The sequence below is a fragment of the Diceros bicornis genome, chromosome 37 (assembly GCF_020826845.1).
Source record: "Diceros bicornis minor isolate mBicDic1 chromosome 37, mDicBic1.mat.cur, whole genome shotgun sequence".
NCBI lineage: Eukaryota > Metazoa > Chordata > Mammalia > Perissodactyla > Rhinocerotidae > Diceros > Diceros bicornis.
The window spans coordinates 16,173,594-16,187,658 of NC_080776.1; the positions used below are offsets into that span (position 1 = coordinate 16,173,594).

General features: G+C 39.2%; 1 protein-coding gene across 4 annotated transcripts in view; it reads left to right on the forward strand.

The window, feature by feature from the left end:
* RHBDD1 (rhomboid domain containing 1) overlaps positions 1-14,065 on the forward strand; it is a 120,421-nt gene that overhangs the window by 62,555 nt on the left and 43,801 nt on the right. For 3 of the 4 annotated variants that reach the window (XM_058533114.1, XM_058533111.1, XM_058533112.1), the window contains exon 6: positions 6,274-6,417. In XM_058533114.1, the coding sequence (XP_058389097.1) occupies positions 6,274-6,417 (144 nt within the window). Of the gene's footprint in view, positions 1-6,273; positions 6,418-12,436; positions 12,917-14,065 lie in introns of those variants that run through there. The other variant, XM_058533113.1, reaches the window with a different exon arrangement.

Here is a 14,065-nt window from a genome sequence, read left to right on the forward strand (position 1 = left end):
TCCTTTTGAGGTTTGTTCTTAAATTCTTTAGGGTGAGTCTAAAGTAACTTTTGTTCTAGGGTTAATTCTACACTACTACTGAGGTGTTTCTTGTCTGGGATTTCTCCCAAATGCCGTTTGTTCAGTAAAGACTCTCTACTCTGGCTAGCTGGAATGCACAGGTCTCCCAGCTCTGGGTGAGCTCTGGGAATTCAGCTTATAGCTGTCAGTGATTCTTTGCCTGGTCTCATGGCATTTTACCTACACACACATGACTTAATATCCAGCAATATCTTCAGGGGACCCCATGCAGATTTCTGGACGTTTTTCTGTACACGTAGTTTTCTCCTTTGCTGTACTCTGCCCTGCAAATTCCAGCTCCTCTCAGAGAGCCTGCCCTGCCTACTTATGTTCCCCCATCCCTGCACTACAGTCTGGAAAGTGCCTCCAGGCTCATTTCCTCTATTTCCTTTCTCCCAAGGTTCAAAATCCTGTCCTGCCTATTATACAATGTCTGTAAACATTTGTTTAATGTATTTTCTCCAGTCGTCTACTTGATTATGGAAGGAGGGCTAGCCCAGTCCCAGTTACTCCTTGCTGGCAGAGGCAGAAGTCCAGTCCAGCAATATTAACATAGTGCATTCAGTGCTCAGCCTGTGAGGGCAGAGTAGGGTTGCAGTTACCAGAGGTTATCCAGAGGAAGTGGAGTGCTGGGTCTGATGAATGAGTAGAAGTTAAGGAAAGCAGTGGGAAGAAAGGGCTTTTCAGGCCTTTATGAAAAGACCTGTTTGGGATTATCCAGAATGTGCTGGAGTGCCACTGGAGGATTTAATCAGTAGAGTGATACTACTGGGGTTACATTCAAGCTATGTTTTTGATGTAGTTCTGCCTGCTTGGATCATGATTGTCAATCTGGGCTATATATATGAATCACCTGAAGGGCTTTACAACCTATGCATGCCTTGAATTCACTCCAGACCAATTAAATCAGAGTGGGGATAGAGAAAGGGACTTAGACTTTTTTTTAAAGCTTCCCAGGTAATTCTGACGGAGTCAGGAACAGAAATTATAGGTTTAGATTGAGGTTCTCTAGGCTTGGGGACCACAGAAGAGAATACTGTCACTGCTCCAAGAAGAGGCTTCACTTCTGAGGCTGTCACCTCTGCCGATTTGGATGCTTACGATCCTAGAAACGTGGTCTTGATGCAGGAGAGGAATGATGCCAGCTCACCTGCTTCTGTCTGTGGACTCACCTGAAGAGAGGAGGTGTGATGGTTAGTTATCGACAAAGCGATAAATATAGTCATTTGGAAGCGCGTTGGGTCCTTTTGGTTGTTGGTTATGGAGACCAGTTATGGAGACACTGACTTAAGTATAAGAAGAACTTTATTGGTCTATGTGACGAGAAAGAGGTGGGTTGGACAGGAAGACCATTTTGGTTCTAAGTCCCACTGTGATTTCTCTCTTCCTGCTGACTGTACTCTCCACTAGGCAGGAGACATGGCTCCTAACACCTTGAAGTTGCTAGAGGAAACAGGGCTTCCCTCCTGGTTCATGTTTTAAATCCTCAAAAGAAATGGGAATGTTCCTCTGGACAAAGAGAATAATAATAACATACTTGTGCACAGATATGGCTTAAACTATCGTAGATTTCCTAGTCCTAAATCTTGTGTGAGAGCTGGGAAATTGAGATTTAGAAATGTTAAGTAATTTGGTAAAATCATACAGGCAGTTAGTGATAAACTAAGACTAAAAATGCAAGTCACTGATTCCTGGTCTCTGCTTTTTCTGTTGTGCTGGGATACGAATTGAACGTTCTGCTGATTTAACCTTACGAAATACAGCAGTTCCTCCTATTGTCTTCTGTTTCTTTTTTTGTTTGTGTTTGCACTTATAAAAAAAAGAAAAAAGGGAAACCTGCTCCTTTCTTCCTTTGTATGGAAGAGACATAAGCACAGCAGACACACAAACCAGAGAATTAAAGGCAAAAATAAAAGCTGCTTTTACCTTTCTTTCTTATCCCCTGTAAGATGACCATGTTTATATTCCTTCCTCTGAAGTGATTGGATTTCTTCAAAGGCAGAGCTACATAAGGCCAGGTGGCCATGCTAATGGTCATCCAGGGAACTTTTATGAGAGCATATGTATCTCTTACAAGTAACGATTTATTCTTAATATGGCTGTCCTTAGCTGGAAAAGTCTTTATAGGTCAAAGAACCTCATGAATGTTTAAAAAGCTGTTACCAATTTTTCTAATCTTGGTGGTGTTTCTTGATCTCTTTTGCCATGAAATCCTGGTATGTGTATAAGGAGCAGATGGAGTAGTTAACAGAATAATGATAACCAGAATTTCTTTTACTGCAGAGCCAAAGTATATAGCGACAAAAGAATATTAAACGAGTATTCACTGTGGGATATAATTTAAACTTACTTATCTTAAGTGTTTGATTGTTAGGTTTTTCCAGCCATGTTTATTATGAAGATTTAAAAATATCTGATTGGGCCAGCAGAGCAGCTGTAGAAAATTTCTGGTCCTGGGAGACCTGTTCTCATTATAGTAGATATTTATGGGATTTTTGTTCTTGATGATTTATGACTGATGATATAGACCCTTTAACCACACTAGTCTTTTTGACTTAAGGCACTAAAACTTTCCCTTTCTCTCTCCGCATGTTTTGTCTGACAAGTACCAAATTAGATTTTATAATATTCAGATGTTTAGAGTTGTAGACTCATTTCATTAAGGCACTGCTGGGTTGTTTTTTAAATAAGAAATAACATGAAGAAAAATGTTTTTCTGTATCAAGAAAATGTTACCGCAAATCGTGGCACATTTACCTGGCAATAAAAACTCTCTAGATGTGTATCATATTTCTGGTATCTGTCTAGATGGGTATTCAGAGCTTTTGGGTTATTTTGGATTTTGAATTAGCTGAACATTTTTGAGGGTAGATAGGTAGAAATGCTGCTTAGACCTTCTATAACAGAGTGACTTTCCACAGGGTGTTGAAAATGGTGATGAGCCATATGGGAAAGTGCCCAATATGCTTTTTGTGTTGCAATAAAATAATTGGCACTCATAGGGAATTGGGCAGTCTCTCTATTCAGGGATTGCTGAAGCATCCAATGGTATTCAGTGACTTATCCATAAATATTCTATTATGTTTTGGAATGGTTGTCCCTTTCTTTTGTTCTTTGTAAAATAGATACATTGATTGTGTTTTGACCATTTGCCCTTAAATGAAAGGTTTGTGGTTTTTTTTGGTGAGAAGTATAAAAAGCAAGATTTGTAGCAGTACCACCGTCTTCTTTACTCTCAGGATATGAAACTTGCTGGTGGGTACTCCCCAACACAGCAGTGGGAGTTGAATTTTTCTGATGCTTCTATTGAATAGAGACCAATTTGAGGAAGGGTGTCCATATTTAGAATTATATCCAGATCACACTTCAGCCCTAAACCGTTGTGAGGATTTGGGAAATTTACTGATATCCTTCTCCATTTTTAAATATCATAATGTTAATATTCTGACATGGGAAACATGAGAGAGAAAATGGAAGTTGGCTTATTGGGGTATTTAGTAAATCTCCACTGATTTTTACTACATTAAGAGCAAGGCTTGTTGGAATTAGCCCCTAAAATCTTGAGCAATTTTATTTAATGTTTATTTAAATCATTCATTTTTGTGACTTTCAAGGACATTCAGTAAAACAGTACCAACATAGAAGAATATTGTAATAATCAGTAAGAGTGGGCAAAGGCTCTGAATAGACAATTCTACAACGAAAATATACAAATGGCTAGTAAGCACATGAAAAGATGCTCAACATCATTAGTCATCAAAACCACAGTCAGATACCACTGCATACCCACTAGGATGGCTATAATTAAAAAGACAGATAATGACAAGTGTTGGTGAAGATGTGGAGAAATCTGAACCCATATACATTGCTTGCGTGAATGTAAAATGGTACAACCACTTTGGAAAACATTCTGGGAGTTCCAAATGGTTAAACATAGAGTTACCATATGACCCCGCAGTTCCACTCCTAGGTATGTACCCAAGAGAAATGAAAACATATGTCCCCATAAAAACTTATCCATGAATGTTTATAGCAGCATTATTCACAATAGTCAAAAGGTAGAAATAATCCAAATGTCTATCAGTTGATGAATGAATAAACAAAATGTGATATATCTGTACAATGGAATGTTATTTGGCCATGGAAAGGAATGAAGTACTGATTCATGCTACAACATGGATGAACCTTGAAAATGTTATAATAAATGAAATAAGCCAGACACAAAACACCATGTATTGTATGATTCAATTTATATAATTATGCAGAATAGGCATAGCTATAGAGACCATTAGTGGTACTTAGGACTGGGAGGGACGGGGGTATGATAGTTATAGGGTACAGGTTTCTTTTTTGGGGTGATGAAAATGTTCTAAAGTTGATTGTGGTGCTGATGGCATAACTCTATGAATATACTAAAAGCCATTGAGTTAAACACTTTATTTTATTTATTTTTTTGTGAGGAAGATCAGCCCTGAGCTAACATCCATGCTAATCCTCCTCTTTTTGCTGAGGAAGACCAGCTCTGAGCCAACATCTATTGCCAATCCTCCTTTTGTTTTTTTGTTTTTCTGCCAAAGCCCCAGTAGATAGTTGTAAGTCGTAGTTGCACATCCTTCTAGTTGCTGTATGTAGGACACGGCCTCGGCATGGCTGGAGAAGCAGTGCGTCAGTGCACGCCCGGGATTAGAACCCCGGGCTGCCAGTAGTGGAGCGCGTGCACTTAACCACTAAGCCATGGGGCCGGCCCCAAGTTAAACTCTTTACATTGGTGAATTATATAGTATGTCAATTATATCTCATTAAAGCTACTATAAAAACATAACCAATAGACGCAAGTACTTTACATGACAAATATTTATATAAACATGTATAATTACATTAGTTTATTAGCTGAAACTAGATTAGTGTGTTCTATTGTCATTTCATTGTTTATGTGAAAGTAAAGACTTCTAGAGTGCCTGAAAATTTTTATGAGAAGTAGTTAAACTATTTCCCTTTTAATCCTGTATATTAGAAAAGCATTTTATTCATAACCAACACAAAAGTAAATTTTAAAATAGCCTCAGGACCCATTATCAAAAATTCTGAATATGAAATCTCAATTAACCAGGTTCTACCATACAGTGTTTCTCTTTTTGGCTTGATTATGTTTTTTTCTCTAGTCTCATTAAAGCAATAAGAGGCTTAAATTCAGGCGTGTACTATGTTAGGTGATATAGAGACATATGACACTAGACTCACAGTGAAGGGTAGGAATTTTCATCAACAAAAAAAAGCACGTTAATTAAACATTTGAAACATCATCTTCAAAGGGTATGATAATGGAAGGAAAGAAGAGGAAAAATTAAATGACCATTACTTTTCTCTTATTACACCAGAATTAGATTGGTAATCTTCTATGGGAAAAAAATCTCTTTCAAATTCCATGAAGGTGGGCAGTTAAAGTAAATGTAAGGAGTAAACTCAAACTGACTTGAAAGGTCATTGGCAATGCCTCGCAGAAGTGAACTTTGCTCTGTAATTGACCTTTGTTAATGGGGTATCTATGTTTGATACTTAAAGTATTATTTAATGACCAAGCTGTCCCTTCTCTCATTTTATCTAGCAACCAGTTTCTTGAGGGTGCTATTAATACAAACTGTGATCTCTGACATAGAATTATAGTTACAGGGACATTGGCTTGTATATCTTAACATAGTTATCACCATTCGAAGTATCATACCCAGCACAGAAGTCCTGTAGTATATGTATTGAATGTTGGTCTGCCTGTTATTGTATGGAGCCACTGGACAGTAACGCTTTACCCACTATCATTTCAGCCATTCCCTTGACTCCAGTCAGGACTTCATTGAAAATACTGCACGTATTAAATAACTCCAAACTATAAGAATCCACTCCATATATCAGTAGCCTATTCTAGTCTTCTCTCTAGTACTGCTCATACCTTCTAAATTAATATCTTCTTCGTCTTCAACCCATAAAGACTCACTCATGTCCAGTCCCGTGTTGGGCACTGTGGATACAACAGTGACAAGACAGTCATTGCCCACCCTTCTGGAGGCATTCTCCATTTATGATCTTTTCTTATTTTGAGGATTATTACTATACCCAAAATAATGACATAAATTATGTTATTGTCTTTGCTTACAAAATAGAAAATATGAAAAGAACAGTCCATGGCAGTGTTCTCTAACCTTCTCGTTGTGCCTGTAGGCTACTCTGGATATCAGGATTCGTATCCATATGGCAGGCCAGGTCACTATGAAGAAGTACCCAGGAACTATGATGCATACACAGCAGGACTGAGTGAAGAGGAGCAGCTAGAGAGAGCATTAAGAGCCAGCCTTTTGGACCGAGGTAGGAATTTTGCACCCTTCACTTATTTTAAAGCATACCTCACATGGTGAGATGATCTGAAAAAGGAGTATTTGGAGCAAATTAAACTTTAAATAGTTTATAAAAAGGATGCGTAGATGAAAAAATGTGTGCAGATTGTGATTACAAAGAAGTGAGTGTGATGCCATAGTCCCAGCAACCTCAGCTAATAAGGTGCCAGACTATGTATGTATTGTTAAAGTGGTTCTTTTTATAGGCCTGCTGCACTCGATGCTTTGACATTAAAGTCAAGAAACTTAAAAAATAAATCTTAGGTGCATGAATAAAGGGGTTTGCTTTGTAATCCATATCTGTAAAGCAGGCTCTATGTCACTGTGTATCAAAGTGTTGCCCACAAACCTTCCTCAAAATCAATGAGATTGATGAGAAGTCAAACTTAGGGTTCCTTTCCAGACCTCCCAAACTAGTCTCTCTAGGGGCAGAGCCTAGGAATTTGAATTTTTAACTGGCTTTCCAGAAGATTCTTTTACATACTGATATATGAAAACCACTGTATTTATTTTGCCATCTTTGTTCTGAGTTTGACTTATGATTTTGGGTGTTACTGTTTTTATTGTTTTAATAGTGACTAAAACTCATCTATTGATTCAGTAAGCATTTATTAAAGTCTTAGTATGTTTCACGTACTGTGTTAGGAATTCAGAGAGGTGACAGATGGAATCTGTCCTCAAAAAGTTCACAGTCTCTGGTAGAGGAGATACCATAATGCACAAGTAACCATATCAGGTGCCTAAGAGAGCTCAGGCTAAGTGCTAGAGGCAGTGAGAGGGGGAGAGCTTTTTCTTAAGTAGAGCCATCAGAGTTTCACGGAGGAGGTGGCATTTGAGTTGGACCTTCAAGAATGTGTAGAGTTTGCAGAGATGTGGAAGGGCCTTCCAGGCAGGAGTCAGTATCTGCACAGACACAGAAGTAAAGGGTGTGGCTAGCCAGCCCTCACTTTTTTTTTTTTTATAATTTTATTTATTTATTTATTTTTCCCCCCAAAGCCCCAGTAGATAGTTGTATGTCATAGCTGCACATCCTTCTAGTCGCTGTATGTGGGACGCGGCCTCAGCACTGTCGGAGAAGCCGTGCCTACCCGGTGCGCGCTGGGGATCCGAACCCCGGGCCGCCAGCAGCGGAGCACCTGCACTTAACCGCTAAGCCACGTGGCCGCCCCCAGCCCTCACTTTTGAATGGAGCATTAAGAGAAAAAGGGAAAGAAGAGTGGGAAGTTAGGCTGGGGCCTGGTCACAGAGGCCCTAGAATTAAATAACCAAGTGGAAAATGGATCTGGTATATGGTGTACGTGCCAGTAGAGTTCTGCATGGGGGAGTGATGTGATCAGAGCTGTGTTTTATGAATCTGGCAGCAGTCATTCCGCAGACAAGGATTGAGTACCTGTAGGGGGTACCAGGCATTATGCTAGATGATGGGAGTACATAAATTATGACAACTTGCTTTCACACTTGAAGGAATACAGTCTTAGCAGCTGCAGTGTGCATGGAGGTGGGGAATGACAGCAAGAGGGGAGAGAAGTCAGAAGACTATTGCAGTAGTCTGAACAAGAAATGAAAGCCTAAATTATGAAGGTGGCAGGGAAATGCAGAGGAAGAGATAAATCAGTATTTCTCAGGTGAAGAGTATCAGAACTGTGGTGTATCAGTCATCTATGGCTGTGTAACAAGTCACCATGAAACCTACAGCTTAAAACAATAAACATTTCTTCTTGTTCTTGAGTGTGTGGGTCAGCTGGGCCAGGCTATGTGATCTTGGCCGATGTGCTGAGGTGTCTGCAGTGATCAGCTGGGGCTGGCTGCTCTAGGATGACCTCATTTACATGCCTGCCTGACTGTTGTCTGAGGTAATGGTGGAGACTGGGCTGCACGTCTCTCCGCATCCAGCAGGCTGCCCAGGCTCATTCATAAGGCCTCAACGTGAAGGTTCCAAGAGAGAGTGTGGAAATAAGCAAGGCTTGTACTGGTGCATCGTCAATTCTGCCGTATTTTGTTCTGAAGCAAGTCACAAGACCAGCCCAGGTTCATAGAATGGGGAAATAGACTCCACCTCTTCATGGGAGGAGCTGCAGAGTCACATTGCAAAAAGCATGGGTTGAAGGAGAGGTGGAGAATTGGGGCCATTCTAGTAATCACTGTATCACATATAGTCAGTGTACTGGCAGGATCGTGATCACTAGAAGCATGACTTAGCCAAGGAATCCTAACCTCGAGGGTAGGGCCCCAGAGTCTGTATTTTAACAAATTCTCGTGGTTATTCCTATGCAGACAGAAGTTTAATCACTACTAGGTGAGACATGAAATATTATGGGACAGGTAGGTCAGCGCAAAGCTACTCAGCACAGACTTGGTACAAAACTTTATTTAGGATCACAAAGGGACAGTGTGAGGGAATTTTTTGGAGCGATGGAACTATTTTGTATCTTGAATGTAGGATGGAAACACAACTCTTTGCCTTTGTCAAAACTCACATAAGTGTACATCACAAAGAGTAAATTTTCCTATAAAGAAATTTTAAAAGAAGTAAATAAAAATTAACAAGAAACCCAATGGAGTAACTGGTAGACTTGCAAAGATCGTCAAAGACTACAAAAACCATTAGTTAGAAGGTTGTTGAGAAACAGGACATTCACACAGTGATAAAGTATCACTTCACAGAGGAGATGCTTATAGCAAAGGGAAGAATGTACCTGTGCAATGGAGAGATTCGACAGTCGCCACCTGAACCCAGAGATCAAACAGCGGTGTTATTAGTGGGATGGCCTGACAGTGTGTGTCTCCTGATATGATGCACTGTGAGGAACACAGCATCATCTATGACGTGTTCTTGCTCAAAATGTTTAACCTGACTCTAATTCTCCAAATGTAAGTGTGGATGTACAGGAAATACATGGAATCGAGGAACAAGTTGAAGAACACCATGGAGAAATAATCAGACAAAATGTGGGATTGCTACAATTCAGTGAGACTGGTCTCCTAAAAAAAATCAATATCATAAAAAAAGCAGGATGTGGTTTTCATATTAAAAAGAACTAACAACCAAATGTAACATGAGAACCTTGAAAAACTAGCTATAAAAGACATTTTTTGAGAAAACGGGCATTTTGTATTTGGACTAGATATTAGATGTTATTAGGGAAATAATCTAACTTTCTTTGATGCGACAGTGATGTTGTGGATAAGTAGCAGAATGTCCCTTGTTCTTAGGAGATACATACGAAAGCATTTAGAAGCAAAATAATATGATATCTGCAACCTGCTTTCAAAGATCAGCCAAAACAACTCTCTCCCCTCCCTTTTCCTCCCCCTGTCTCCCTCACAACCCCCCACAAGTTCTGCATTCAAATAAATTTGGGAGACTCTGCAAACTATACCCCCTTGAAGATCCAGAATGACACTGGTATACTGACAACTCGAATTAGATCTGCAATTAAGAAAGCAATTTATTAAATTAATGCTTTCCAAACTTGTTTGACCACAGAACTTTATTTTCAATGAATGTTTTTAAGAGCATATGGAACTAGTTCCAAGGAACTGATCTAAAGAGACTTCTTGAAGTGCGTTATACAGTAACGGATGACAACAAAGGAAGGAGCTTTACAAATGTTTATATTAATTTCAATTTTATTTTCCTTAAAACACTTCATGATTGTCTTCTTAAGAATGAGAAACCAATGAGACATTTTTTTAAAAGGCCTTTATTATTTTTTAGTCTTTTTTCTATGGAAAAATATTTGGTTTGAGTTTATTTTATAAAATTCTGACCATACAGTACATACTATTTTGCACCTTACTTTTTGTCATTCAATATTATGTTGTAATCATATTTTCACACCACTAAATTTTTTGAACATACAGATCCTCCATATATTTTCTTAGATTTATATCTAAGTATTTCTCTTTTTTTTGGAGGGGGAGGTATGCTATTATAAATAATACTTTTTTAAAAAATTCTATATTTGTTGAGACTATTATATACTTTTTTTGTGAGTCTATTGATGTGCTAAATTATTTTGATTCTCAAAGTTGAAGCAGGCTTGCATTCCCAGGCTTGCAATCTCACCTGGTTGTGATATTTTATGGTCCATCCTCATGAAAATGCCACGTGTACCTGAAAAGAATGTGTATTCTGCTCTAGTTGGGTGTGTTCTACAAATGTTAATTAGATTAACTCGGTCAGTCGATAGCCTTGCTCAGGCCTTCTCTGTCCCTCCTGATTGTCTGTCTACTTGTTCCATTGAATGCTGTGAGTATGTTTAATTACACAGAGTTACTGTGAGTAATATTGACTACATATTGTTGCTCTGGTTACCCTCGGTACACCAAAGCCTTCCAATTCCTCTAGTGTTACCTAGTTTTTAGGGTGGGGGCCAATTTGCCAGATTCTGTTTCTCAGTATCTGCTTGGACTTCAATTTCAGGTCTTTCCTTTGTGCTGGAACTTGGAAGGTCCTCCATGCACTCTCTTATCCCTCTCGCAGTGGGGCACTGCTGGTCCTGGTTACTCTATGCTTCTTAGTCTGGTGGTGGGAGGCAAGTGGGGGGTGTGCTCTGATTTAGCCTTAGTCTTAGGTGGTCGCTTCCTCCCTTGGTTTGGAGGTGTGGCCTTCGCAGTGTTCCTGCCCCTCCCCCAGGTGTAGAGGTGTTTTTTCCCCCTCTTCCCTTCTCTAAGCTACATAGGTTTTCTCCATTTCCCAACGGGAAACAGTGGTTTTTGCCTCCCAGACGTTTGAGGCTTGTGTTCCATAGGGACAATAGGGGAGAAGGAGGTAGGCAGCCTTTCACACAAACCTTTCCTGCAGTCGCTATTGTTCTTTCCCCCAGGGCTGCACCCAGAATGACCCTAAAAGGACGCTTTCTCTGGACTCTCACCCTTCTTTGGTGAGGACCACGTGAGGTCCTGAGAAGAGCCTGAAAGTCCGGGGAACTCCTTTATATTGCAGCCCGCCGTATATTCTGTTATATATGCTGTGAATACGTTCTGTGTTCTCCTGCTGGCTGACGCTCAGCCTTTAGCCAGTTGTTAACAGTTCCGGCTGGATTCTTTTTATTAGCATCCAGCGGAGTCTGTGCCAGGTAAGCAAGGGTTCCTGTACTGTTGTAGACTTCTGTGTAGTTGGTTGTCCTACTGCCTCATCTCTCCCATGGGTTCAGAAAAAGTTATTAATTTGCAGATTGTCCAGCATTTATGTTTATTATAAGGACGGGAGTGATGCTTTTTCCAGCTTTCTACATCTCAAATGGAAGCTGGGAGCATTCCTTCTTCCTTGTTGGGGTTTGAGTCTATCGTTCCTAGTACATTTATTTATTAGCTTTTTTTTTTTAATAAAGAAGATCTTTCCCTCATGAAGTAGGTAGAATCTATAATCCCTTCTTAAAAGGCTGGGTAAATGCTTAATTGTTTCTCTTTGATTCCCAGTTTTCAAAGTAAGAAGTTAGTGTAATAGTCACCAATAATACTGAGTTTTGAAAGGGCCAGTGAATCGAAATTCATTTGGTAGAATGCCAGTCCAGCAAGAAACATCCAGCACCAATTAGTTTCAAGCTGTTCTTTAGTTAAATATATTGGAAGAGTAAATTAAAGAATCAAGGTAGCAACTTTTTAACCTCAGAATTTGCTATTAGTATATTTCTTAGCAATACCTGGCCATAATTGCAAGTCCTAAAACTCATGCTGGGAATAATAATACCACAATAGCCTTTGTAGAAGAAATATCGAAATCCCCATTATTTCAAGAGGCTTGCACTTTTACTACTATTAACAGAAATCTTGTCTTGTTCTGTTGGCAGTCTCAGCTTTTATAAACGAGTCCAAGAGGCAGCTGATACCACCATAATAGAAAAATTTTGGAAAAGAGCCATCTTTTTCTTTGAGTCAAAAGGCAGATGCCAACTAGGAACATTAGCTCATTGCATTTGCCTCTCCCCCTGCCCTACATCCTTCCATGTATAATTTGTGCTTTTTTTTTTTTTTTTTTTTAATAGCCTGCCACTAGGTTCAGCTGGCGGCTGGGTACAAAGCTGTGTCCTTTTCAGCTTCTATCTGCCAGTCTGGAGCATGTGGCCTGAGTAAAGCTGGAAATCCTTACTGACATGTGGAGTAGCTGGTGCTTCTTTTCTTAGACTCCTCTAAAAGGCAAATGGCCACAATCACACTTTGGCTCTCTTGTGACAATCAGGCAGAGTTGTCAGCCCCCTCCCCACATGGTACAGATGGGGTTGCTGGTTAGCCATATGTGAAACTGGGGTGGAATATACCACAAAGGTCTTGGCTTCAGAATGAACCTGGTTGCTGCTTTGTCTCTCAGTCTTCAGATGTAAAATTACCAGGGAAGCCATGCTGGAAAAAAGTCTTCAGGTTCCAAATTAATATCTAGTGCTTTGTTATTAAAAGATCATTTGATAATATCTTTGAATCCATTTTATAAGCATCATGCATAGGGACCAATTGAGATATATTTTAAGTAAAAAAAAAATTTATTTTAACTAAGTTGTCCATTTTTCTTTTACTGAAGCTACATCAAGGTATACAGAAGTGGCATGTCTTGATCTTTATTATTGTATGGAAATTTTTGAGAAAAATGGAATAAATTATGTTCATGTTCTTTTAATCTTTCATGGTGTGGTACAAAGAGAAAAGGATGGGAATTCCGGTGGCCTGAGTTTCAGACCTGGAATATCAATTAACTGACTTTACTTGAGGTGTCTGATCAGACCTTTGTTTTATTATTATTTTTTTGTAATAAAAAAGATGAATTGGGTCCTCTTCAAAGTCTGTTCCTTTTCCATTATTCTGTGGTGATGGACTGAGTAGGAGAGGTGTAGCTAGACAGAGATGGCAACGTTGGGAAATGTCAGGAATATTAGTAAGTGTTTGACACGTAGGTCTCAGGGCTTACGGATGAAAGACCATTTCTGGAAGATAAATTCACACAACTATCTAAGGCAGATTTAAATTGATAAATACATGCATCCGATGGTAGTACCTTCTTCACTTACGTGATTATGTGGTATAGACTTCATTGTTCCAGTGCAGGCAGAGTGCAGCTGGCAATTTTTAACATATACACATGTTCACTGCTGGCCTGCTTAGCTTCACAGGAGCATTGCAGGCCAGGACAGAGATGTACAGCTAATTCTGTGTGACCACTCAACTTTTTTTTTTTTTTTTTAAAGTAATTTGGTGAGTTTTCCCCCAGGAAAACTTTCTATATAATAAAAAAAAGTACCATCTGCCAGATTGTGTAAAAGCAATTTCATTGCAGAACACTGCCTTTCGATTGCTGGTTTTGACTTGCTCCTCTCTATGTTGGGGATATTCATTTCAGTGAGTAAAGTTTGATATTCGAGACTGTATCTAGATGTGAAATTGTGCATATAAAGAAATATAAGTACATACTTTTTCAGATTTGTGAAACAACATTTGAATATCCCAACCAGGGAGAGAGATAATAAAATGAGTGGACCAGAGTTCTGTTTAGATCTCTATTGGGAAGAAGCAGGAATCGGTTTGGGTTCCATATTTAAAAATATTAACTGTAGCCCAGCCGTTATAAATATATATATATAAATAAAAATATACATGAAATTTAAACATATTTGAGAAATTGACAT